The 27502-nt window shown below is 44.5% G+C and overlaps 1 protein-coding gene across 1 annotated transcript in view; it reads right to left on the reverse strand.

Moving 5' to 3' along the window:
* The window catches only part of LOC120943561 (protein shisa-9-like), a 68935-nt gene extending 42238 nt beyond the window's left edge, over positions 1-26697 (reverse strand). The window contains exon 1 of the mRNA XM_040356932.1: positions 26543-26697. Coding sequence (XP_040212866.1) covers positions 26543-26684 — 142 coding nt within the window. The 5' untranslated portion in view covers positions 26685-26697. The remainder of the gene's footprint in view (positions 1-26542) is intronic.
* Positions 26698-27502: the final 805 nt, after the last annotated feature.

Genomic DNA, 27502 nt, shown 5'->3' on the forward strand with positions numbered 1-27502 from the left:
AAATCTAAGCGCATATTTTTCTTTAAAGCGTAACTCCACTTTTGTTGAGAAAAGAAAACCTTTCCCTCTGGGTGATCTATGTGCATTGCAAGGATTTTAACAAACATTGTTGCAGATTCCTAAATCACTGTTTGTTCCTCTGTGACCTTGTGGGAGTGGTTTTATCAATCAGCTGCAGCAGCTGCATGGCACTAATAAGGACAGCTGCTGGGCCTCTATCCCTTTAGCCGAGTTTCTATTGGGAGTATCTCACAAAAAATGAATTTTTTGTTGCAGGGGATGCCTGATATCTGACTTACATCTTAGTGCAGACTTCTGGAAAAAACAGTGAGCCAATCACACAAGCAAGAAATGATGTTGCTGGGGGGGGGGGGGGCGTTTTGTACACATTCTGTGTACAGACCACCTCCAGGTAGCCATATTGCATTGCATTTTCAGAAAATTCCAGCGGCTGCAGATTGAACAGAAAAGGTATTTTTTAATAACATTCAATTACAATATGACTTGTGTCGCAATTGTATACACTATATTATTTTTTCTTTATTTGCTATATTTTTTCTCCACAAAAGTGGAGTTACCATTTAACCACTTGCCGTCGCCGCACCGTCGAAATACGTCCACAAGGTGGCTCTCCTAGGCGAGATCACGTTATATGACGTCCTGCCTATTAGCCGCCACTAGGGGCGCCCCCTGCTCGCCCCCGACTCCCGTGCGTGTGCCCGGCGGGCGCGATCACCGCCGGGCACACGCGATCGCTTGGTACAGAGCGGGGAACGGGTGCTGTGTGTGTAAACACACAGCTCTCGTTCCTGTCAGCAGGGGAAATGCTGATTTTCTGTTCATACAATGTATGAACAGAAGATCAGTGTTTCCCCTAGTGAGGCCACCCCCCCCCCCACAGTAAGAACACACCCAGGCATACTTAACACTTCCCCGCCCCCTAGTGTTAACCCCTTCACTGCCAGTGGCATTTTTATAGTAATCTAATGCATTTTTATAGCACTGATCGCTATAAAAATGCCAATGGTCCCAAAAATGTGTCAAAAATGTCCGAAGTGTCCGCCATAATGTCGCAATACCGAAAAAAAAATCGCTGATCGCCGCCATTACTAGTAAAAAAAAATATTAATAAAAATGCCATAAAAATACCCCCTATTTTGTAAACGCTATAACTTTTGCGCAAACCAATCAATAAACGCTTATTGCGATTTTTTTTTACGAAAAATATGTAGAAGAATACGTATCGGCCTAAACTGAGGAAAAAAAATGTTTTTTTATATATTTTTGGGGGATATTTATTACAGCAAAAAGTAAAAAATATTCATTTTTTTCAAAATTGTCGTTCTATTTTTGTTTATAGCGCAAAAAATAAAAAACGCAGAGGTGATCAAATACCACCAAAAGAAAGCTCTATTTGTGGGAAAAAAAGGACGCCAATTTTGTTTGGGAGCCACGTCGCACGACCGCGCAATTGTCTGTTAAAGCAACGCAGTCCCGAATCGCAAAAAGTACTCTGGTCTTTGGGCAGCAATATGGTCCGGGGGGTAAGTGGTTAAAAGAGGGTTCTATTATAGTGACAAGACTGGCTGGTTTCTTGCCAAGGTCTTGAAAATAATTGGATTGTCCTCTAAGGCCTCGTACAGATGACCCAACATGTCCAATGAAAACGGTCCGCGGACCGTTTTTATCGGACATGTCCGCTGGGATCATTTGGTCTGATGGCTGTACACACCATCAGACCAAATTCCCCGCGGACAGGATACGCGGTGACATTGCAGCGACGTGGCGGCGACGATGACGCGGCGACGTACGCGACCCCAGAATTTTAAATGCTTCCACGCATGCGTCGTACTGACAATCGGACATGTCCAACGGACATGGTTCCAGCGGACATGTTTCTTAGCATGCTAAGAAACATTGGTCCGCTGGAAACCTGTCCGCTAGGCCGGGAATCCGGTCCGGTCGGCCCTACACACGACCGAACATGTCCGCGGAAACTGGTCCGCGGACCAGTTTCAGCAGACATGTTCGGTCGTGTGTACGAGGCCTTACATTCTGTTGATTAAAGATTTGTCAACCCATCTGGTTCAAGAGATGGATTAAATAGAAGCAGAAATGCACAACTACTATACTAAGCTACCATTCTCTTTCCTACAGGCCAGGGGACCTGCAGGGAGATTAAATGTAATACATTGTTGGCAGAGCTAGACCCCCAACAGTTGGTCAGCACGTCCGGGGGAAATGTCATTCAGGAAAGATCCAGGATAAGTGTCGGTGAGTGGAAAGCACAGTGGAAAGCTCTGGATGAGAAATGCCAGGGGAGCTGGATGTAGAGCCAGAGGGAGAGACTGTGGGAGATGTGTCAAGTTGCTGCAGCCAGGAGGGCGGGTAGGATTTGCAAGTCGAACTTGCTGGGATAAGTAGCCCATCTAATTTTATTCTTCTCAAGTGAATCAATAGCTACCACAAAGGGGTACTGCAGGCCCCAGCCTACAAAGGGCTATCAAGTAAAGACACTGGGACTTAGAGTGAGGCCTAGTCATGTGCTGATGGTGTGACAGGAGTACTAAAGTTGGACAGTGAAGTAGTGTGCTGGAGGAAGTGTGCTGGAAGAAGTGTTCTGAGGTAAAAGTTTAGGGTCAGCCATCTTGTTCTGTTGAGAAGTGTGACGCAGTTACTTGTTTTCTACAAAGTAAAATTTATCTTATGGGCATCTCATGTCTCTTTTCCCCAACCAGGTTCAATCCATTAATAAAAACAAAAACAAGCAAGATACTGTTCATCGACTGAGAAGTGTGTCTAATGGATGTCTGGCAGCAGGGTGAAATGTGTGAATGCTGTAACACGTAGCAACCCCGCGGGGGCCATTACTACATTTGGAGGTCCCACCGAGATCCACCTTCATGGCTAACCTGCTGGCCAATAAAACAAAATTCTCCTGCGCTCTGGTGTTTTCGCTAAACACGGGTAGTGTAGTCCAATACTAAGGCAAGGTCTAGAAAAGGAGGGCGCATTGACCTAGTGCATTACCACAAAAAGGTTTTATTATATATAATAAAAGCAATAGTCTTACAAAAGGAACTTGAATAAACGCTCATCTAGCAGTCAGACTGGTCTCTTGGCACCTGCCAGCAGGACCTGATGATAACGAGGATCAGATGATGCCCCAACGGCGGAATGGCTGACGCATTTCTGGGGCGCACCCCTTTCTTCAGAGCCTAGATGGTCCATTATGATAACAGACCATCTAGGCTCTGAAGAAAGGGGTGTGCCCCAGAAACGTGTCAGCCATTCCGCCGTTGGGGTATCATCTCATCCTCGTTATCATCGGGGTCCTGCTGACAGGTGCCAATAGACCAGTCTGACTGCTAGAGAAGCATTTATCCAAGCTCCTTTTGTGAGCAAGACTATTGCTTTTATGTGGTAATGCACTAGGTCGGTGCGCCCTCCTTTTTTCTTTTTTTCTGTAACCTGCTGGCCGTCACCCCTAGCAACGCAGAAAAAGGCGAGACTTTGCTTGTTCGGTTACCTAGAGGATTCTCTATGGGAAAAGACTGTGTTTGCCTGCAAATTAGCTTTTACAAGTGCTGTTGCAAATAGCAACTGTCCGGGATTGTCAGTATTACTGCCCCCCACTACCCAGTTACTCCAATCAATCCTGGGGCAGACAATTGTAATTAACCTGCAACTCAGTGACTGTAGAACATGTGCCGTTACCCGTGGCAAGTCACTTTAAAATAACCAAAATTAAAAAACAGTGAATAAGCACAATCAAGCTAAAACCTTACAATGAATATTGATATGAAAAAAAAATAACATACAGTATAAGGATGATGTCCTAAAGAGAATGCTCATACACTAAAATGTGCGAAGATTCATTAATTATCCATGTGTGTGTAGATAAAATAAATGTAGCACCCTCTAGTGTGCTAGAGTGGGTAAATTGTTTAGGCTTGGCTGGCAGCCAAGCCTGTGTGTTTTTCTGGGTCAGGGTTTGAGAGACTCAGGGAGGGATGTACGACTCACAGGCAGCATCTCAGAGACCACCCCCCCTACTTCTGGAAACTTGCAGAAGATTCCAGAAGAATGGGAGTGGAGGTGAGGAGGAGATTCCTGGAGTATTCTGAGGACCCTGACCAATCCCCAACAGATGGGTAGGCAGGAGGCAGGACCCCCTCAAATAATCAGGGTCAGCCAGCTGGGGCAGTGGAGTTTGTGTGGAAGCTGTAAATGAAGTGTTAGGCTGTCAGTGGTCCTTGAAAGTAGCCCCCTTGTCTGAGCCTTGGTTTGGGTGTGGAAGGGACCTTCTTCATAGCACACAGAGGTGCCCTGACCAGAAGCACGGGAGCAACGTGGAGGACAGCAGGAGAACACTGCCAGGCAAATCACCAGGAAGAAAGACAGCCAGGTGGGCTGGTAAGTGTTACAGTCCAGAGTACTGAGAGGCATGCCTGGGAGGACTAAGGAGATCAGTCTGGGATGGATGTAGAGTCAATCTGGGAGGACTGTTGAGTAATAGCCGGGAGGCTAGTGAAAGGGGCAGCTGCAGCCAGGTGGGCTGGCAGTTCCCAAAGAGGTGATGCAGCGATCAGTAGCCACAGGAGGACAGCTGGGCACAGGAGGACAGCTATTAGTCTGTATTCGCTCCTGGGAGATGTAGTTCTACCAGCAAGATTTGTGCTGGAGGTAGAGGAGAAGTGTATATACGAACTGTAGACAGTTGTGTCCCTGAAGTGTTGTACTACTTTGATCAAGTGGGCATCCCATAATACCCTAAACCCCATTGAAGTTCAATACCCCTACTAAAATACAAAAACAAAACTGCAAGGACTGTTTGACTCCAGAGTGCTGTGGAAAACTATGTGTGCCTGGCTGTGCAGGGTGGGAGATACTTCTTTCTCCAGCAGCTCCTGCAGGGGGTAGTGCCACACAAGTAAACAAGGATTTTTACATTATTAGATATTACACAATTTGATATTTGTCATTAGTACATCACTGTACTAATGACACCGGCTGGGAAAAGGTTAAATCTATAGGGCGTTAAAAGGGTTAACAGTGTGGCTAGCCAGTGTTTTTGTGTACACAGTGTGCTGCTTTCACTAGGGGAAGAGACCGATTCTGATCAGAGAAACAGAATCGTCCCTTCCCCCTTTCAGAACTGAGATATGCCTTGTTTACACTCCGTGTTTTACGAACAAAGTGCCCGAGGACATCAAGTCCCGCTGATCAGCTTCTGCTGTGAGTTATCACAGCAATAGCAGCTCGCTGCAGGTGCACGCATGCCCCCTACAGGTGGAAATGTAGAATCATGTATATATACAGTACGTGATCCTGCCCACAGCTGCTACCCTGTAGCAGTAAAAGTGCTATAGGGCAGTTAGAAAGTGGTTACTATATGCACTAAATTTGACTTTTTTTAGTGCAGGCTATAACATTAATGCTCATTTTACTATATTGTATTCTGTGCAAATGAACCTTTATAAGATATCCAAAAGGTAAAATGCATTTACAAAGGAATTCACAAATAGAGACAAAAACTTGCAGGGTTTATGCATCATGTGATATTGCCTTGTTTATTACAAGATATGTACAGCATAAAATCTTGAAACGCATTACAATAACACAGTATATTGCAGCACTTAGTGGAACATGTTCTTGAATAACAATTATATATAACTACTAGTCACTTGACCTTTTCAGATATATCCGTTTTAATGGAAAACGGTATTTTATTACAAATGCATCTTTGGATATTAATGGTACTATCCAATCCTATAAGCAACAATTTATCTTTTAGTAGTCCAAGGATAGTTAACATTTTACATGAAATTGTTAATACATGCAGCTGAGTAACATGTGGTGCAAAGTTACGTTAATTTTGATGGCAAAAAAATGAATTTCCCCTTACACACTGTTCCATAAATTGTATCAGTAACTTAATGGTACTGAAGATACAGGTTACATAAAATACTTTTGTAAAATTATCAAAAATAAACAAAAAGTGCATACAATCATGTATACAAGAAAAAAAATAATGGTAAACTGTCCCTGCAGAATTACAACAGTACTATATATGTTGAAATGTAGCCCAGTTTATGTAAACTAAAGGAAATATGTCCCTACCAGTAGGGAATGGATGAGCCAAATGTACTAGCATTTAGTTTGAGATGGGCTCCCCAAACAAAAGAAAATATGTCCCCCCAGTAGAGATGAGCAGAATGTACCTGATTTAGGTTTGAGGCTGGTTCACCAGACCCAAATGTTAAAAAATAGTAATGTCTATTTCTTTTTCGTACATCACGGGACACAGAGGAGCCATAGTAATTACTATGTGGGTTATAGGCTACCTTCAGGTGATTGGACACTGGCATAATCAAAGACAGGAAGTTCCCCTCTATATAACCTCTCCCCATACAGGAAGTACCTCAGTTTTCTCGCCAGTGTCTAAGACGTTGGTCACAGTTAAGAAGTGCTAAGAGAGCTCCGCAGGAAGATCCTTTTACAGGATGAGTGGGGCTATGCAGACGGGTCCATTCAAAATGCCAAATAGGCTAAAGTGGATGGTACTTGGGCCTTGTGATAAAAGAACGAGGTTGATGCCTATAATGCTTCTTCCTTGAGAGCTGGACTCTCCAGCAACTCCAGCAACCTTGGTCATAACAACAAACCAAAGACTTGCTCTGGCAAAGTGCTATATAGGTCCAAGGCAGTGAGACTCTATACAGAGAGGATCCAGTCCTTGAAAATCTGTTATGACACGGCTCGTGGTAATGGGTGAAGGTTGGGTCTGTCTGTGATATTCCAACAGCTCTACGGCGGGGACTGGTAAGTGTAAGAAGACGCTTACATTTTATTTTTGGACTTCTTGTGTGAGTAAAGATGTTGTCACGACTGTTTTTTTTACCACTATAGGGTGCATACCTAAACATTCCTAGTATCAACATACCATGCTTCTCCAGGTTCAGTGTCAGCATTACTTGTGGACAGATTAGATTCACTCCACTCCTGTCAGTCTTTCAATAAGGGATTCAGGGGACCCCCGCCTGCTGAGCGCCGGGCGTCCTGGTGTGGGCTCTCTCCCCCCTGATCCAAATCCCCCCCCTCCGGTCCCATCCTGGGGATTGTCACGCGTGTGCAGGAAAGGCTATTTTTTTAAGAAAAATTAAAGAAAAGGAGGGGAGGCCTGCTACGTCACGGGGGGGGGGGGCATGGCTAAGCGAGGCCCGACGCACAGTATATACACGTCGCATATGCAAGGCATCTGCCTTTAAAACACTCACTTTGTAGTGAGTCTGACAGAGGGAGAGACACAGCAGCATATCTGGGCATGTAAGCAATAGGCACATCTACTCAGCATCAGCCTGAGCACTGATAGCAGCATATAAAGCATTGCTTGACAAAAACTCAGCAGCAGATGCGTTTTACTAGTACCTCTGCTTTGTGCTTAGGACTATGTATTCCCGAAGAGGGAATGTAAAAACAGTAAGGAGGAGCGCAAGGGCGCTGCTGTCAGGGTCTGAGAATCCTAGTCTCGCTTCAAAGTATCATCCTCCCCTGAAAGACCTGAAATGGCTGAACAGGCTGAGCCATTGTTTGTGTCAGGCATTGTAGCTACTTCCAACATTCCAGCCTCTGCATACATCACTAAGGACGTTTTAGCTGCAGCACTTGCTGGTTTGAAGGGAAGATACCTGGCTGTTTGCTTCCTCACAGGCTGGAAAAAAGTGCAACATGTCCCCCTCTCCTGCTCCAGGTCCCTCAGGGGAGCAGGAATGGGCAGAAGATATTGAGTCACTCTAGGGGGACCAGGTAGAGACGGAATACGGCTCCTTTTTGGGGGGTTCAGCCTCAGAAGAACCCTTCTCAGTCTTGCAATCCCAAATATTGCTAGATCAATCACTTACGGAGTCGGTCAATTCGGGATACAAGTTTTCCCTAGCAGAGATGGCCGAAGTTCCCTTTTTGGGTTCTCTAAAGCCGCCTCAGGGTTCACATGCTTTCCCTATGTACCCATTACTTAAGCAACTTATATATGCGGGCTGGAAACACTCAGACAGGCATTTTATTCCTCCTAATAGGGATGAGGCGAACACCCTCCCGTTCGGTTCGCACCAAAACCTTCGAACAGACCGAACGTTCGCGCAAACTTTTAGAACTCCTTTGAAGTCTATGGGACTCGAACGTTCGAATTCAAAAGTGCTCATTTTAAAGGCTAATATGCAAGTTATTGTCATAAACGGGTTTGAAAACCCGGGTCTTGCCCCAGGGAACATGTATCAATGGAAAAAAAGTTTTAAAAACTTTTTTTTATCTGGAGCAATGATTTTAATGATGCTTAAAGTAAAAATAAAAAAAATTGAAACATTCCTTTAAATATCGTACCTGCTGGGTATCTATAGTATGCCGGTGAAGTGGCACATGTTTAGAACTGTCCCTGCACAAAATGAGATTACTATAAGAAAAAAGTCATATAAAACTGCTTGCGGCTTTAATGTAATGTCTGGTCCCTGCAATATGGATGAAAATCATTGAGAAAAATAGCATGGGTTTCCCTGCCCCCCTCCCCCCAGGTCATTACCAGCCCCTTTGGCCCTATATACTTTGAACAGCAGTATACAGGTGGTGCAAACAAGACAGGGACTGTAGGTTTGTTGTTAAGTAGAATCTGTTTGTAATTTTGAACTGGTACTTTTTTAAAGTGTAGCTCCAGCCAAAAAAATCACTTTTTAAGCTTTTCTAAAAACATAGAGAAGGGTTATCACCCCTGTAACATTTGTTTTGCTGTCTGTGCGCATCTGTTCAGAAGATTGCAATTCACTTTCTGTCCCAATAACAAATGATTTTTTGAAAAAAAAAAAAAAAATTGTGAAACAAGGATTGGTGATAAAGCATCAGTGGACACCTCTTACAGAAGAGAATTTCCCTTCCCAGGGGTAGATTTCCTCTCACCTGTTGTCCTTCCGTTTGCAAGTAGGAGTCGTTTGTAAGTTGGATGTTTGAAATTAGAGGCCTGCCGTATATACTCTGCAGAAATTTGGGCCCTAGGTGCTGGTGTTGCCACAACACTGTAAGCCCTCACAGTTAGTTTTGGTGGGCGCTGGAATGACCTGTTGTAAACTATTATATCAAGAATTGCAATTACATACCATTGTTGAACAGTGGTAGAAAAATTGGGCCTTTGGTGCTGGCGCCACAACACTGTAAGTCCTCATAGTTACTCTTGGTGGGCACAGGAATGGGCCCTGCTGTGAAATATTAGATCAAGAATTGTAATTACATGCCCCTGTTGAACAGGGGCAAAAAAATTGGGCCTTTGTTGGTGGTGGTGCTGGTGCCACAACACTGTAAGCCCTCACAGTTACTCTTGGTGGGCGCAGGAATGGGCCCTGCTGTGAAATATTAGATCAAGAATTGTAATTACATGCCCCTGTTACAGGAGCAGAAAAATTAGGCCTTAGGCACTGGTGCTGGTGCCACAACACTGCAACCCTCACAGATACTCTAGTTGGAGCGCAGGAATGAGCCCGCTGCAAAGTATTGCATCAAAAATTGTAATAACATGCCCCTGTTTAAAAAAATTATTCAGTTACATCAGCATCAGGTGCTTGGTAGCTTGGTGGTAATCCAAGCCTGATTCATTTTTATGAAGGTCAGTCGATCGACCAAATCGGTGGAGAGGCACACACTGTGATCGGTTACAAAGCCTCCAGCAGCACTGAATGTGCGTTCTGAAAGAACGCTGGATGCAGGACAGGCCAGTAGCCATAGGTGTGAGCACGGGGTGTGCAGGGTGTGCCTGGGCACACCCTAATCACCCCGTGCTGTCTCCAGAGATCTCCCCAGAAATGCTGCATCCATGAGAGTGTGTGGCCTCCGCTGCCTGTGAAACAGTTTCACAGGCAGCAGATCGTGAGAATTGCCAGAGCTTTTCAACGTATGAAGCTGTCAGATAATGACATTACATGCAGGGAAAGTCACCAGCTGTCAAAATGATGTCGGGCGTGGGCGGGACTAAACAGCCATCAAACATCAGCCAATGGGATAGGTCTGGGTGGGCCACTACATTTATGTGGCTCCGCCCGCTCTGTGAAGCAGCTCATTCATTGGCTGGTGTTGATGGCGCTTGGTCCCGCCCACCCCCGACATCGTGGCTGATTTGTAAGTCATCACAACTCAGCCGCGATGTCGGGGGTGGGCGGGACCAAGCACCATCAACACCAGCCAATGATTCGCTGCTTCAGAGAGGGGGCGGAGCCAGAGAAATGTAGCGGCCCGCCCAGACCCATCCCATTGGCTGGTGTTTAATAACTGTTCAGTCCCGCCCATCCTCTACATCACCGCTGACTTAACAGCTGGTGTCTCTTCCTGCCTGTAGTGTCATTATCTGACAGCTTCTTACACTGAACAGCTCTGGCAATTTTCACAATATCCTGAACGTGAAACTCCCCCTCTCCCCTATCTGTGCCAATCAATGCTGCCTATACGTGCCAGTGTTGCTTATCAGTGCCAACCAATTCTGCCAATCAGTGCACTGCCAACCAAAGCTGCCTATCCGTGCCAACCAATGCTGCCTATCCGTGCCAACCAATGATGCCTATCTGTGCCAACCAGTTCTGCCTATCCGTGCCAACCAGTGCCAACCAATGCTGCCATTCAGTGCACTGCCAACCAAAGCTGCCTATCCGTGCCAACCAATGCTGCCTATCCGTGCCAACCAATGCTGCCTATCCGTGCCAACCAGTTCTGCCTATCTGTGCCAACCAGTTCTGCCTACCTGCACCAACCAGTTCTGCCTATCCGTGCCAACCAGTGCTGCCAATCAGTGCCAACCAGTACTGCCTATCAGTGCCAACCTGTACTGCCCATCAGTGCCAGTGTTGCTTATCAGTGCCAACCAATTCTGCCTATCAGTGCCAACCAGTGCCAACCAATGCTGCCAATCAGTGCACTGCCAACCAATGCTGCCTATCCATGCCAACCAATGCTGCCAATCAGTGCCAGTGTTGCCTATCCGTGCCAACCAATGCTGCCTATCCGTGCCAACCAGTTCTGCCTATCAGTGCCAACCAGTGCTGTCTATCAGTGCCAACCAGTGCTGCCTATCAGTACCAACTAGTGCTACCTATCAATGCCAGTGCTGCTTTTCAGTGCCAACCAATGCAGCCTATAACTGCCACTCTGCCAGTGCTGCTCATCAGTGCCAACCAGTGCTGCCTATCAGTGCCAACCAAAGCTGTAAATCAGTGCCAACCAATGCTGTCAGTGCCAGCCAATTCTGTCAATCAGAGCCCATCAGTGCTGCCAATCAGAGCCCATCAGTGCTGCATATGAGTGCCGATTAGTGCTGCATATGAGTGCCCATCAGTGATGCCAGTCAGTGCCCAGTGATGCCAGTCAGTGTACATAAGTGCAATAAATCAGAGCCCATCAGTGATGCATATCAGTGCCCATCAGTGCCGCCTATCAGTGCCAATCAATGCTGCCTATCAGTGCCACATATCAGTGCACATCAGTGCTACCAATTAGTGTCCATCAACGCTGCCAATCAGTGCCTACCAGTGCTGCCTTTGCAGAGATGGTGGAAACCCCTCTACAGATAATTGCAATACAAATTACCTTCAAGTGCAACAACTTTTTAGTTGGGAGCTTCACACCATTATAGCACTTTGGAATTTAAATTTTTTAGATTGTTACACTTAATTGTATATGTTTTAGTCGTGCTTATAATGTGAATTATTGCTTTTGAAGTTTATTTTCGACCACCCTGCTAAGTCCATGTCTTTATGGACCTTGCTTTGTGCACAGGTGTGCAGTCATGTTGAAACAGGAAGGTGCCGTCCCCCAAACTGTTCCCACAAAGTTGGGAGCATGAAATTGTCCAAAATGTCTTGGTATGCTGACACCTTAAGAGTTCTTTTCACTGGAACTAAGGGGCCAAGCCCAACCCCTGGAAAACAACCACACACCATATTATTTGGACCAGTGCACAAAGCAAGGTCCATAAAGACAAGGATGAGCGAGTTTGGGGTGAAGGAACTTGACTGACCTGCACGGAGTCCTGACCTCAACCCGATAGAACACCTTTGGGATGAATTAGAGTGGAGACTGCAAGCCAGGCCTTCTCGTCCAACATCAGTGCCTGATCTCACAAATGCGCTTCTGGAAGAATGGTCAAACATTCCTATATACACACTCCTAAACCTTGTGGACGGCCTTCCCATAAGAGTTGAAGCTGTTATAGCTGCAAAGGGCGGGGCCAACTCAATATTGAACCCTACGGACTAAGACTGGGATGCCATTAAAAGTTATGTGTGTGTAAAGGCAGGCATACTAATACTTTTGACTATATATATATATATATATATATATATATCAGGGCTCAAGTCCTGCGGGAACGCATGGGAACAGAAAACCCCCTTCAAGATCTTTATGCTGATATGAAAACCCACCTATCTGCGGCATGAATTTCTCAAGGGCCTTATTAACTCTCTTTCTCATCTTTTCCATGACTCTCCTCTGGGCAGATGAGAGCCATGAAAGGTGCGGAAAATATAATTATTGTACCAGGGAGAATAGTGCGAAAATTATGCAAATCCCGCTTAATCATAAACAATGGGCCAAATCCACAAAAGGGATACGACGGCGTAACTGCTGTTACGCCGTCGTATCCCTGTTCCTAACTATGGAACTGATCCACAGAATCAGTTTTCCATAGTTAGGCAGAAGATCCAGCATGTGTAAGGGACTTACACTGCCGGATCTTAGGATGCAGTACCGCATCCGCCGCTGGGGGCATTTTGTGACGAAATGCCGCCTCGGGTATGCAAATTAGCACTTACGGAGATCCACAAAGCTTTTCAGCTTCGTTTTTTCTCCGTAAGTTTTAGTTTGCAAACGCAAAATTAGGGCTGCTTTTACAAAGTGTAAACTGTTTACACCTTGTAAAAACAGACCTTTCTATCCAGCGACGCGATTTTTTTTTAATTTTGAATTTTTTTTTTCGCGCCGTATCTTTTTTTTTTCCCGACGCAACTTTATTGACCTGTCGCAATCCACAAAGCTCGGCGTAACGTAATTTTGCGCTATGCAGGTCGGGAAAATGACGTCACGAGCATGCGCAGTACGGCCGGCGCGGGAGCGCGCCTAATTTAAATAGGAATCGCCCCCATGAAAATAGGAACGCCTTGCGCCGGCGGAATTTAAGTTACACAGCCCAAAATTTCTAGGTAAGTGCTTTGTGGATCGGGCACTTAGGTAGAAATTTTAAGGCAGTGTAACTTAAATGGAAAAAATTAAGTTACGCCGGATCTTTGTGGATTACCCCCTTGGTCTCTAAGTGCAATATAGCAGCCAGACAGTGGGGAAGCTGAGGTGACCTGGCATAGGTGACAAATGGTAGTGAAGGAGCAGATTGGAGCCTTTTACATACATACTGAGATACATTAAAATAAGGTAGAACTGATATGGCGGACTTTAGCAGTACCAATAAAGGACTTATAAACAAAATATTGCAAATAATCTCTATTACCAAAATAATATTTTACAAGTAAAATCAATCAATATGATTGGTCATTAATAGATAGACATAGTGAGATACAGTAAGCAGTACCTATTTATTCACAATGTTGACTGCACACATTTTATCTTTATTTTTAATAGACAGTTTTTATTCAAACTATGGAAGTTGCTTCCTTTCTTGTTTTATCTTTTTACCATATTGGCCCAGATTCAGGTAGATCCGCGCAATATTTGCGTGGGCAAAGAGCAAAGATTTTTCTCTGTGCCCACGCAAATATTTCGATTTGCCCGCGATTCACGGAGCAGTAGCTCCGTAAATTGCGCGGGGGCTATGCTAATTAGCCCTGCGTAAGGGCGCCTAATGTAAATGATCCCGCCGGGGGCGGGAATCATTTAAATTAGGCGCGCTCCCGCGCCGAACGAACAGCGCATGCTCCGTCGGGAAACTTTCCCGACGTGCATTGCGGCAAATGACGTCGCAAGGACGTCATTTGCTTCTAAGTGAACGTGAATGGCGTCCAGCGCCATTCACGAATCACTTACGTAAACGACGTGAAATTTAAATTTCACGAGCGGGAAGGGCGGCTATACTTTAGCATTGGCTGCCCCTGCTATAGCAGGAGCAACCTTGCGCTAAAGTCGCCGTACGGAAACTCCGTACCTTGCGTGCGCAGGGCCCGCGCAACTTTTGTGAATCGGTGGTAGTATGCAATTTGCATACTATACGCCGATCACAATGGCCGCGCCCCCTAGCGGACAACGCAAGAATGCAGCCTGAGATATGAAGGCATAAGGAGGCTTATGCCCAGGGCCAGACTGGGAGTAAAAACCAGCCCTGGAAAACATTTCATACCAGCCCCATAGCATTATTATACCAGCCCAACATCATAACGTCATTATTTTTTTGTTCATAAAAAGGAAAACCATACATTTTAAAGAAACATTTAAAGAGTGTATTATATAAAGATAAGACAGATATGAAAGCACATAGGGCTAGGGAGATTATATAATGTTACACAGTGGAACCTCGGATTACGAGCATAATCCGTTCCAGGAGAATGCTCGTAATACAAAGTGCTCACATATCAAAGTGAGTTTCCGCATTGAAGTTAATGGAAACGAAAATAATTTGTTCCGCATTGACTTCAATTGCATGCAATACCGCATGTGGCCAGAGGTGGGAGGCGCCGGAGACCATCGGAGACACTCGGAAATGTCACTTGCCACTTGTCACCAGATTCAGCGTGTCACTTGTCATTTGGACTGGGTGACAGCAGGGGGACTGGGCGACAGCAGGGGGACTGGGCGACAGCAGAGGACTGGGCGACAGCAAGGGGACTGGGTGACAGAGGACTTGGCGACAGCAGGGGACTGGGTTACAGAGGACTGGGTGACAGAGGACTGGGTGACAGCAGGCTGGGTGACAGCAGGGGACTGGGTGACAGAGGGGGGACTTGGACTGGGTGACAGCAGGAGGACTGGGCGACAGCAGGGGGACTGGGCGACAGCAGGGGGACTGGGCGACAGCAGGGGGACTGGCTGACAGCAGAGGACTGGGCGACAGCAAGGGGACTGGGTGACAGAGGACTTATCGACAGCAGGGGACTGGGTGACAGCAGGCTGGGTGACAGCAGGGGACTGGGTGACAGAGGGCTGGGTGACAGAGGACTGGGTGACAGCAGGCTGGGTGACAGAGGACTGGGTGACAAAGGACTGGGTGACAGAGGACTGGGTGACAGCAGGGGACTGGGTGACAGAGGACTGGGTGACAGAGGACTGGGTGACAGAGGACTGGGTGACAGCAGGGGACTGGGTGACAGCAGGGGACTGGGTGACAGCAGGGGACTGGGTGACAGAGGCTGGGTGACAGGGACTGGGTGACAGAGGCTGGGTGACAGAGGCTGGGTGACAGGGACTGGGTGACAGAGGCTGGGTGACAGAGGCTGGGTGACAGGGACTGGGTGACAGAGGCTGGGTGACAGAGGGACTGGGTGACAGGGACTGGGTGACAGGGACTGGGTGACAGAGGCTGGGTGACAGCAGGGGACTGGGTGACAGCAGGCTGGGTGACAGAGGACTGGGTGACAAAGGACTGGGTGACAGAGGACTGGGTGACAGCAGGGGACTGGGTGACAGAGGACTGGGTGACAGCAGGGGACTGGGTGACAGCAGGGGACTGGGTGACAGAGGCTGGGTGACAGCAGGGGACTAGGTGACAGAGGCTGGGTGACAGAGGCTGGGTGTCAGAGGCTGGGTGACGGAGGCTGGGTGACAGAGGCTGGGTGACAGAGGCTGGGTGACAGAGGCTGGGTGACAGAGGGACTGGGTGACAGAGGCTGGGTGACAGGGACTGGGTGACAGGGGCTGGGTGACAGAGGCTGGGTGACAGAGGCTGGGTGACAGGGACTGGGTGACAGAGGCTGGGTGACAGGGACTGGGTGACAGAGGCTGGGTGACAGAGGCTGGGTGACAGAGGCTGGGTGACAGAGGGACTGGGTGACAGAGGCTGGGTGACAGGGACTGGGTGACAGGGGCTGGGTGACAGAGGCTGGGTGTCAGAGGCTGGGTGACGGAGGCTGGGTGACAGAGGCTGGGTGACAGGGACTGGGTGACAGAGGCTGGGTGACAGAGGGACTGGGTGACAGAGGGACTGGGTGACAGAGGCTGGGTGACAGAGGCTGGGTGACAGAGGCTGGGTGACAGGGACTGGGTGACAGGGACTGGGTGACAGAGGCTGGGTGACAGGGACTGGGTGACAGAGGCTGGGTGACAGAGGCTGGGTGACAGGGACTGGGTGACAGAGGCTGGGTGACAGGGACTGGGTGACAGAGGCTGGGTGACAGAGGCTGGGTGACAGGGACTGGGTGACAGGGGCTGGGTGACAGGGGCTGGGTGACAGGGGCTGGGTGACAGAGGCTGGGTGACAGGGACTGGGTGACAGAGGCTGGGTGACAGAGGCTGGGTGACAGAGGCTGGGTGACAGGGACTGGGTGACAGAGGCTGGGTGACAGAGGCTGGGTGACAGGGACTGGGTGACAGAGGCTGGGTGACAGAGGCTGGGTGACAGGGACTGGGTGACAGAGGCTGGGTGACAGAGACTGGGTGACAGGGACTGGGTGACAGAGGCTGGGTGACAGAGGCTGGGTGACAGGGACTGGGTGACAGAGGCTGGGTGACAGAGGCTGGGTGACAGGGACTGGGTGACAGAGGCTGGGTGACAGAGGCTGGGTGACAGGGACTGGGTGACAGAGGCTGGGTGACAGAGGCTGGGTGACAGGGACTGGGTGACAGAGGCTGGGTGACAGAGGCTGGGTGACAGGGACTGGGTGACAGAGGCTGGGTGACAGAGACTGGGTGACAGAGGCTGGGTGACAGAGACTGGGTGACAGGGACTGGGTGACATAGTGGGCGGTGCTGATGCCGCACGGGACGATGGGACGTTCGGTTCTCCTGCTCGGCTCCTCCCCTCCCTCCATCAGCATGATCGCTCCAGTCACTTCACACAGCGGCGCGGGAAGGAAAGTGTCAGTGAAGCGGCGAGCATGGCGGCCGCAACCCGCCGGCGGCCGGCCCGCCGCTGCTTATAGACATCACACTGGAGTGGCTAAGCTGCAGCTAATCATATAGCACGCAGGGGTACAATTGTAAAGTGCGGCCGCGATGGCGGCCGCGGCCCACAGCTGACCTGATAAATTTGACTGACAGCAGGCGGCCTACCGGGAATTTTCCCGGTATCCCGGTAGGCCAGTCCGGCCCTGCTTATGCCTGTCATATCCTAGGCTGCAGTCCGCGTAGCGATGTTCCTGAATCAGGGGCATTCGCTACGCGGGAGCAAAACAGCTATTGCACCGCGCAACCTATGGTTGCGCGGGCGCAATAGCTTCTTGAATCTGGGCCATTGTCTTTTTCTGAGAGGAGGTTTTTCCTATTTCCTCAGTGCCTGATCCATACATTTATCTCAGCTTGTTTGTCCACTCATTAAAAGATATGTTCACTTAAAAAATAAAAATAATAAATGTACATCTTTTTGCAAAAAAAAAATGTGCATTTATCATTTCTTTTATTGGGAGCCTTGCAAAGCATTGCACCCACAAACAGCAGATTGTGGGCACTATGCAGGGCTCTTACAGACTGTGTGTAAGCTGTGTGCGTGTACCTCATATGAGCATTCAGTTACACTCTGACAGGAACTTTTAGTACTCAACAACACCTTGGTAGTTCATTGAGAACTACAACCCGACATCTGCAAAGGCTGTGAGTAGTTGTAGTTTCCCATTCACATAATACTGTGAATGAGTGACATGGTTGGGTGGGGGCAGCTGCAGCACTAACATGTTACATCCTGAATATGAGTATAATATAGGGCCGAAACAACTAATCGATTAATCGACAACTAATCGAAATTAATTGATTACAATTTTCATAATCGATTAATCGGCCAGTAACATAATGGGGTTAAAACAACTAAAATTAGCTCTTTATAGTACAAAAAAGCAAATAGCTACTGTAAATATTACTTTCACTGTCCCACAGTAAAAAAATTAACCCCTTACAGTAACGATTATTTGCTCTTTTTTTTACTTATTTTTGTTTTTTTTAACCTCATTATGTTACTAAACATCTCAGGCCTGGGTTCACGCCTACAGTTCATTTACATGTTTTCCTATGGGACACGTTCACATCCATGATTTTTTTTCAGCTGCTGCGTATTTGGAAAGGGCAAGCACTTTTTAACACAAAATGGTGCCATTTTTTTTTTTTTTGGTTCAATATACTTCAATGGAGAAGCTGCAGAAAAGCATGTAATGTGTTTTTGCGGCAATTTGTGTTTTGTAATCTGCCCAACAACAAATTAGCCCAAAAAAAAAATGTAAATGTTATTTTTATTTTAAGGCCATTATCCGATTAATCGATTAATTTAAACAATAATCGACCGACTAATCGATTATGAAAACATTCGTTAGTTGCACTCCTAGTATAATATGTAACATGTTAGAAAAGGTGAACTTATCCTTTAATTAGGGGTCAATTATGTCTTGTAAGTAGGTTTGCTGAATTTGTGGATTGGGATCACATTAAAGGCTGAAAGTTTCTTGATACACCAGTTTCTTGCACTTAGACCCCTTTTACACATGCGGACTGTTCGTTTCATCAGTTCAGTTATGTCAAAACGGATGAAGTATTTATCAGTTTTTCATTAGCTACTCATCAGTTTTTTATCAGTCTTTCATCAGCTGCTCATCTGTTTCTCCCCCAAATTTTTTTTACATCCACTACCAATGCAAAAAACAGACGATCCGTTATTTTAACGAAAGAAAAAAATAATTTTGATCCGTTAAAAAAAAAACAGATGTTGACAGGGGGGATGTACTGTATTTTTCGCACCATAAGACGCACCTAGGTTTTGGAGGTGGAAAACAAGGAAAAAAAATCAGAACCAAATGGTGTACTAAAATATTTACCAGTGCCCATGAAATGCACATTAATGCAATCTGACCTGTGCCATTAATGCAGCCTGAACATTGCCATTAATGAGTAACATTTAAGTTAATTAAAAATACAGTCCACTTTGCTGCAAAGATGGTCACTGGCTGCATGCAGGAAGAGAAATGATATATCATTGATCAGTGTACTCTGTACAGCACAGTGAAATGCATTGTTTTAAAGATTTCAATGTAAAACTGTGCTACTCCTCAGTGATGAAGAGTGAAGGAAAAGGTTGGAAACATGCAAAAAGAAGTAAGGAGAGATTGTGCCCTGAATATGTGCTCCTGGAAATGAGAGCCAACTTCATTATCCCTGCAAAGGGTGATTTTCGAAAAGAGGAGGAGGAAGGGATAGGGAAAACGAGAGAGAGAGAAAGAAAGAGAGAGAAAAGGAGAGAGAGAGAAAGAGAGAGAGAAGAGAGAGAGAGAGAGAAAGAGAGTGAGAGAGAGAGAGAGAAAAAGAGAGAGAGAGAGAGAGAGAGAGAGAGAGAGAGAGAGAGAGAATCCTAGGGGCTCTCTGGCTCATTCAGTAGTATATCCATGTTTGTCAGCTGCTTCTTTGTAATTTTCCCGCTCACCTCCTTCACAGACAGAACACACAAGCAGGGAGGGGCTAGAGAAGGGATCTGTGAAGCTGCTCAGTCGGGACAGGCTGCAGGCATGCTGGAGGTGGAGTTGGATAGAGCAGCTTTAGGATTGGATCCTCTCCATGTAGGATAGCTGCACTTCGCGAGCCATCAGCTGTACTGTCTGCACACAGTGACAGAGAGCAGAGGACGGAGCTGCAAACAGAGGAGAGAGGAGAGGAGCAGGTGGATGGGTTTTCCACAGACAGGAACTTATTTCTGCACCCCTCACTTACTTCTCATGATGTATGGCGGCAGGGGGGGCGAGACCAGCAGTGGCGGGGGGTGGGGCCTAATTTATATTCGCTCCATATGACGCAGAGACATTTTCTCCTACATTTTTGGAGGAAAAAAGTGCGTCTTATGGTCCGAAACATACGGTAAATGGAGTATCATCCATTTTTCCATTGAGATGCACTGATGTCCGTTTTTCATCCCTCAACGGAAAAAAAAAGGGTCTAAGAGTGTTAAGCCCCGTACACACGATACAAAAATCAGAAGTAACATTTTGTCCGAACAATCTGACGATTTTCAGATCATTAGTATGGTGCTTTCAACAGCCGATTCTGTTTTTTTGCCAATTTATGCAATTCTTTAAAAATTTTAATGTTGCGTGTTATTACTTGAATCTTTTTATTTTATTGTGAATATCACACAGTATTGTCAATTTCTTACTTATCATTACACTGGATAATTTCTTTGTTCTAAGACCCCTTTCACACTGGGGAGCTTTTCAGGCATTTAAGCGCTAAAATGAGCACCTGTAAAGTGCCTCTCAAGCCCCCCCCAGTGCGATGGGGCGATGTGTTTGCAGCATGGGAAAAAAGTCTTGCAAACAGCATCTTTGGGATGGTGTGGGAGCGGTGTATACACCGCTCCCACACTGCCCTGCCCATTGAAGCCCCTGCAAAGCAGTTAAGCAACACCATAACACAGGCGCTATTAACCCTTTCTTCAGCCGGTTAAAAGCGCCCCACTAGTGGGCGATAGACATGTGCACTGCCAAAAAAATCATTTTTTTCGTTTGTTATTTTCGTTTTTTTTTTTTTTTTTCGGAAATTCGGGAAAATAAAAAAAAAATGGCGTTTTTGTTTCATTCGTTTTTTTTTTTTTTTTCGTAAATTCGGGAAAATTAAAAAAACATTTTTTTTTTCGTTTTATTCGTTTTTTTGCTTTTTTCGTAAATTCGTAAATTGTGGAAATTCGAAAATTCGGAATTCAGAAATTCGGAATTCCGAATTTTCGGATTTCCGAAAAAGCAAAAAACTAATAAAACGAAAAAACGAAATTTCCGAAAAAAACGAATGAAACGAAAATTAAAAAAATAATTTTCGGAAATTCAAAAAATTCGTAAAATTTCGGAAATGAAAAAATTCGGAAGTATGAAAAAATGTTAATTCGAAATTTCGGAAATTCGAAAATTAAAAAAAAACGAAAATTCCACAATTTCGGAAACTCCACAATTTCGAAAATTCGAAAATTCAGATTTTTTTAATTTTCGAATTTTCGAATTTTTCAAAAATCGAAATTTCGAAAATGAAAAATTCCAAAAATCGAAATTTCGAAAATGAAAAATTCTAAAATGAAAAATTTGAAATTTCGAAAATTCGAAAATGAAAAATTTCGAAAATTCGAAAATGAAAAATTTCGAAAATTCGAAAATGAAAAATTTCAAAAATTCGAAAATGAAAAATTTCGAAAATGAAAAACTAGAAAATGAAAAATTCGAAAATTCTAAATTTCGAAAAATTCGAAAATTCGGAATTTCGAAAATTCGAAAATTCGGAATTTCGAAAATTCGGAATTTCGAAAATTCGGAATTTCGAAAATTCATAAATTCGAAATTTCGAAAATTAGAAATTCGTAAATTCGAAAAATAAATAAATAGAAAATTCGAAAATTTAAAAATTCGAAATTTCGAAAATTCGAAATTCGAAAATTCGAAATTTCGAAAATTCGAAATTTCGAAAATTCGAAAATTAAAAAAATCGAAATTTGAAAAATCGAAAATTAAAAATTCGAAAATTAAAAAAAAAAAGAAAAATTTGAAATTTCTAAAATTGAAATATTCGAAAATAAAAAATGAAAAATTGGAAATTTCGAAAAAAAACCCCCGAAAATTCCAAATTGAAAATTCGGAAATGTAAAAAAACGAAAATTCGAAATTGAAAATTCGGAAATTTGAAAATTCGAAAAAAAACGAAAATTCGAAAATTGAAAAATTCGAAATTTGAAAATGAAAAATTCGAAAATTCGAAATTTTGAAAATCGAAAATGAAAAATTTGAAAATAAAAAAAAAATGAAAAATTCGAAATTTCTAAAATTGGAAAAATCGAAAATAAAAAATGAAAAATTTGAAATTTCTAAAATTCGGGATTTTTAAAATAAAAAAACCGAAAATTCGGAAAATAAAAATTCCGAAATTCGGGAATAAAACAATTCGGAAACTCGAAATTTCGGAAGTCCGAAAATTCGGAAATTGAAAAATTCGAAAATTTTCGGAAATTCGAAAATTTTCGGAAATTCGAAAATTTTCGGAAATTCGAAAATTCGGAAATACAAAATTTGTCAAAACATACCGTACATGTCCGAGCGCCCGCCATCCCTCGCATGCGTCGAATGACTTTGACGCATGCGTGGAAGCATTGAACTGGCAGGGCCACTCACGTCGTCGCGTCATCGTCGCAGCGACGGCGCGGCCACGCCCCGCGTATTGTTTACGCGCGGATTTCTGTATGATGGTGAGTACAGCCACCATACAGAAATCCCCAGGCAGACATGTACGGTGAAAACGGTCCGGCGGACCGGTTTCATCGTACATGTTTGGTCGTCTGTACACGGCCTTAGACAAGCACCTAAACGACCACAACATACAGGGATATACAAGGTAATACTGACATATACCATATTTATCAGCGTATACCGCGCACTTTTTTGCCCTGAAAATCAGGGCAAAATCGTGGGTGCGCGGTATACGCCGATACCCGATTTCCCGCGCCGAGTTTGAATACTGCGCCGACATATACCGAGTGCAGTACACTCGTGTATTGTCGGGCAGTCTCGGCTCCTCCCGCGCTGTACAGGACGTCAGCGCGGGTAGCCGAGCATTGCCGACAATACACGAGTGTACTTCGCTCTGTATATGTCGGCGCAGTATTCAAACTTAGCGCGGGAAATGAGCGGGGAGGACGCCGCAGAAGGACGCCGGACCCGACGAAGAGGACACCCGAAGCCGCAGACGGACGCCGGACCCGACGAAGAGGACACCCGAAGCCGCAGACAGACGCCGGACCCGACGAGGCCGCCGATGGTAGCCGCGCAAGACACCAAAACTGTAAGTACAAAAAAAACATTTTTTCCACAGGATTCGGGGCAACTTTAGGGGTGCGCGGTATACGCGGGAGCGCGTTATACCGCGATAAATATGGTAATCACACACATAGGTTGGACTTGATGGACTTGTCTTTTTTCAACCTCACCTACTATGTAACTATGTGCTATTTATATATAAATGTCAACCATTTAATCTCATTAATAAACGCTGGTAAACAAACCTAATTACGCCCCCTAGTAACTTTCTAAACCACCACTGCGCACAGGATAAACTTGATTACCTACAGCTGCTACTTAAATAGGAATGTATATAGTGAATCTTTAGTGAAAAAAATAGTAGCGCTCTGTTTCATAAAACAGTACTAGTAAAGTGATTATATTAAAATAACATAAATAAACACATACAAATTAGCACATACAAATTAAGTGAAAGTGAATTAATAGTGCATGTGAATGATCCATAAACATATAAAGAAAGTTGAAAAGAAAATAAATTCATATAAAAGTGTCCATAAATCACACCAATCTTCAAGCGATTAAGCAGTGATTGATCAATGAATGGTATCTTTCTTGAAGAAATCTTGATACAAACTTTCCACCACACCTCATGTGCTTGTGAATCCACTCCCAAAGGAAAAAAAACTCACCAAAACAATATGCCTCACATTCACATGTTCGGCACAATAGCTTGATAACCCACCCAGGTTGATAGACAATTTCAACGGTGATCACAAATCAATCAAATCCACATGAAAAAATAAATAAAATGCTTCCAATGGTGAAGTATGTAAAACCAAATTATTAAAAAGTGCTCACAAATCCTCACTCATTGTACTCACATGTTATAAAAATTCACACAGACACTTCAATCAAAAAAGTTCTCTAATGAAGGTGACTTGCAGTAAGAGGTTAGGTTATTGCGGTCACGGAGGACACAGAACACCCAGCAGATCTCACCCTCCACTTGCTCGCTCACTTCCCCAGCTGGAACAGCTACCTCCCTTGGTGGTGATAGTACGTATAGGGATCACATAAATTTGCCGTGCAGGCCCCGCCCAGACATGTTTCGTCAGTATAGACTTTTTCAATGGGATTCATTTTTATATGCTAATTTTTATGTGTTTATTTATGTTATTTTAATATAATCACTTTACTACAGTAGTACTGTATACATTTATTCTCATTGTATAACTGTTACTTCCACAAAAACATGCATTTTAATCTTGAGATGAACGCTTTAATTCCTAAAGTAAATTGTCCTTGCTGGGTTTTTATGTTGCTTCTTACTCTTTTTTTTTAAATAATGCTAGTAATGTTTTTGGAGTCTCTCTCTCTCATACATACATACATAGTATATAGAGTATACCATATATTTAAAGCGGAGTTTCACCTAAAAATGGAACTTCCGCTTAATCCACTCCTTGCCCCCTTACATGCCACATTTGGCATGTCATTTTTTGGGGGGGGAGTGGGGGCTTCAGGAGCAGTGGGACTTCCTGTCCCACTTCCTCCTTCCGCCGAGGGGCTGGTAAGGCGAATAGCTTAATCGCCTTATTGCAGCCCCGCCCTGTAGGCGAGCGCCTGTCCAATCGGACGGCGCCACGCCGTTCACGCATGCGCAGTGGGTGCCCGGCCGTGAAGCCGAAAGCTGTCACTGCCGGGCGCCCACACTAGGAATGAAGACGCATCGCTGGAACCGTGGAGCAGGTAAGTGCCTTTTTATTAAAAGCCAGCAGCTACACTTTTTGTAGCTGCTGACTTTTAATAAACTTAAAAACAGGCTGGAACACCCCTTTAGAACGCAATACCTTTCCCACACACAGAAGTAATGTTTATCAAAGAATGTAACAGATTACATTTTGGCCTACATTTATGAAAAGAGTATTTAGTTGCAAAATGTTATAACAAATTTTTTTCAAACTTTTTTTTTTTCATGTATATATAAAAAAAAAAACAGGGTTGATTAAATATGCCACTAAAAAAGCTATATCCATCTCAATCTCATTTTTTTATTATTTCATTTGAGTACAGTGTTGCATGCCAGAGTAATTGTCACTGAAAATGTAACAGCACTAAAAGCTCAAAATTGGCCTGGACTGCAAGTGGGTGAAAGTGTCCGGACTTGAGGTTGGCACAGTGCACTTAAGAATAGGGTCTCAAAACACATTGGGCTACATTATTCTTTTCAAGTATTGAAGCAGTATTTCTGATATTTAGTGAGAATAAATAGGCATGGCTTAATTTTCAATGTTTTATTTTAACCTGTTTTTAAATTTATCTTAGCATAATGATGAATGGAGTGCAGCAAGTTTTTTTTTTTTCCTTTTTCCTTTCTCATTGATGGCCTTTATTACTTGTTGCACAAAATGGCATTTTACAGTAAAAACAGATAGCAGAAAAAAATGATACAAAAAAGATTCACTGGCGCTCTATGGGTTAACACTATAGTCCAATATAATATTTAAGACCCTCGTATGGGCTGTAAACGATCCGTGCTGCAGAAATCCAGGTACCTAGAAGCACCACCAAAATACAGTTACAACAAAAAGGAATTCTGCGCTCATAAAGGTTTACCACTCTAATTCCACATAATGTTTGTGAGGAATAACATTCAGTAGATCTCAGTTTGTTCGAAAGAACCAGTTCTTTATGTAGAAAAGATAAACAAATGTATACAGCACAACGCAAAACAATGTTCCCAGTGCCTGCATGAAAACACACACAATCTTTCAGGGCTTCAAGGGTTAAAATTTTGCAATTTTGTTTCCAGCTGCATTCATAGAAAACAACCGTGCTGATTGTAATTGGAGTACATTACCCAGGACGTCACTATGGCGTTTGATGTCACTTCCTAGTTAATATCTGGCATCTGGGCTCCTGGACACTCTCCTGTATGTGTCCAAACGTGCTACAGCCTCAGTGTTTGCAGCTGCTAGGAGCGCAGCACAGAGATGACAGCCATGGAGAGACGTTCTTCCTGTTGGAACGTGCTGACAAGCAGGCAGAGAAAAGTTCAGCCGAATGTTAGGCGCCCTCCAGTGGACAAAGTGCAAATTGCATTGAGGAAAAAAATTAAGTTGTAAATGGCGATTATAAATGAAAATCTTTTCTTGATATTACTGACTTAGGTCTTCCAAAATAAAAGAGGGGTTTTAAAACAGTCCCAGACTATGCGTTTCGCCCTATCCAGGGCTTTGTCACAGTCATTAGGACTCAAAATTAAAAATGTATTTATATAGACTAAAAAAGGGGAGGATTTTAATGAAGGGGAGGGGAACAGGAAATGATGTATCAAAACCGAGAATTGTAACCCTTGACAAGAACATAACATAACAAAAATCAAATATAAGCATACACACACAATTTTCATCGATATTTAAAAAAAAAATGATGTATGGCCAACCTAATTGCCATAAATGTACATGTAAATGTAGAAATATAATAAATATACAAGGGTTAAAAAAAAAAAATGTATATCTGTACAACTTGCATTTTGCATATGTCTGGGTTCACATAGTTAGCTAGCTAGCTGATTACTAAAAGAATAGCAGGGTAAGAACTGCAGGACATCCACTTACCAACTGCTTTCAGAGAAGCATACTTGTTAAGCTCCTTTCCCGGAGGTTGTTGCTCATACGGATTTGAAATTTGCCCCATAGTTGGAAAGGAATGTGGATGTGCCATCTGTGGAAGGTGCGGGGATGTTGGAACATTATTCATCTTTGAAGTGTCTGAAAAGAAGAAGTTGTGTCATTAGAATCTCAACATTCTGTAACTTAATATATTAATAAATTCTACTATTGTCAAAGTACATTTCTTGAAAAATAAAAAGTGTTACACATTAAAGAATCAAGGGCCAGATTCACATACCCGCGGCGCAGCGCAACGTAAACTGTTTACGTTACACCGCCGCAAGTTTTCAGTCTAAGTGCCCGATCCACAAAGCACTTACCTGGAAATTTGCGGCAGTGTATCGTAAACACGTCCGGCGCAAGGCAGTCCAATTCAAATGGGGCGGGTACCATTTAAATTAGGCGCACTCCTGAACCGGACGTACTGCGCATGCTCCCGTCGCAAATTTCTCGACGTGCTTTGCGCAAAATTACGACGCGCCGATGTTTTGAGAATCGCGACATGATCAAAGTACTTACGCCGGGAAAAAGAAAAAATTCAAAAAAAATTCAAAAGCGACGCGGGAAAGACGGGCATACTTTAACATGGTGGAGTACTTTTACACCATATTAAAGGTGCCCTATCTTTGCGACGGAAATCTAACACTTGCGACGACGTAACGACGGGAAAAACCTTTTGGGGATCGCCGTAACTCCTAATTTGCATACCCAACGCTGGTTTACGACGTAAACTCCCCCCAGCGGCGGCCGTGGTACTGCATCCTAAGATCCGACAGTGTAAGTCCATTACACCGGTCGGATCTAAGGGATATCTATGCGTAACTGATTCTATGAATCAGTCGCATAGATACTCTGAGAGATACGACGGAGTATCTGAGATACGACGGAGTATCTGAGATACGACGG

The sequence above is a fragment of the Rana temporaria genome, chromosome 6 (genome assembly GCF_905171775.1).
Source record: "Rana temporaria chromosome 6, aRanTem1.1, whole genome shotgun sequence".
Classification (NCBI taxonomy): Eukaryota; Metazoa; Chordata; class Amphibia; order Anura; family Ranidae; genus Rana; species Rana temporaria.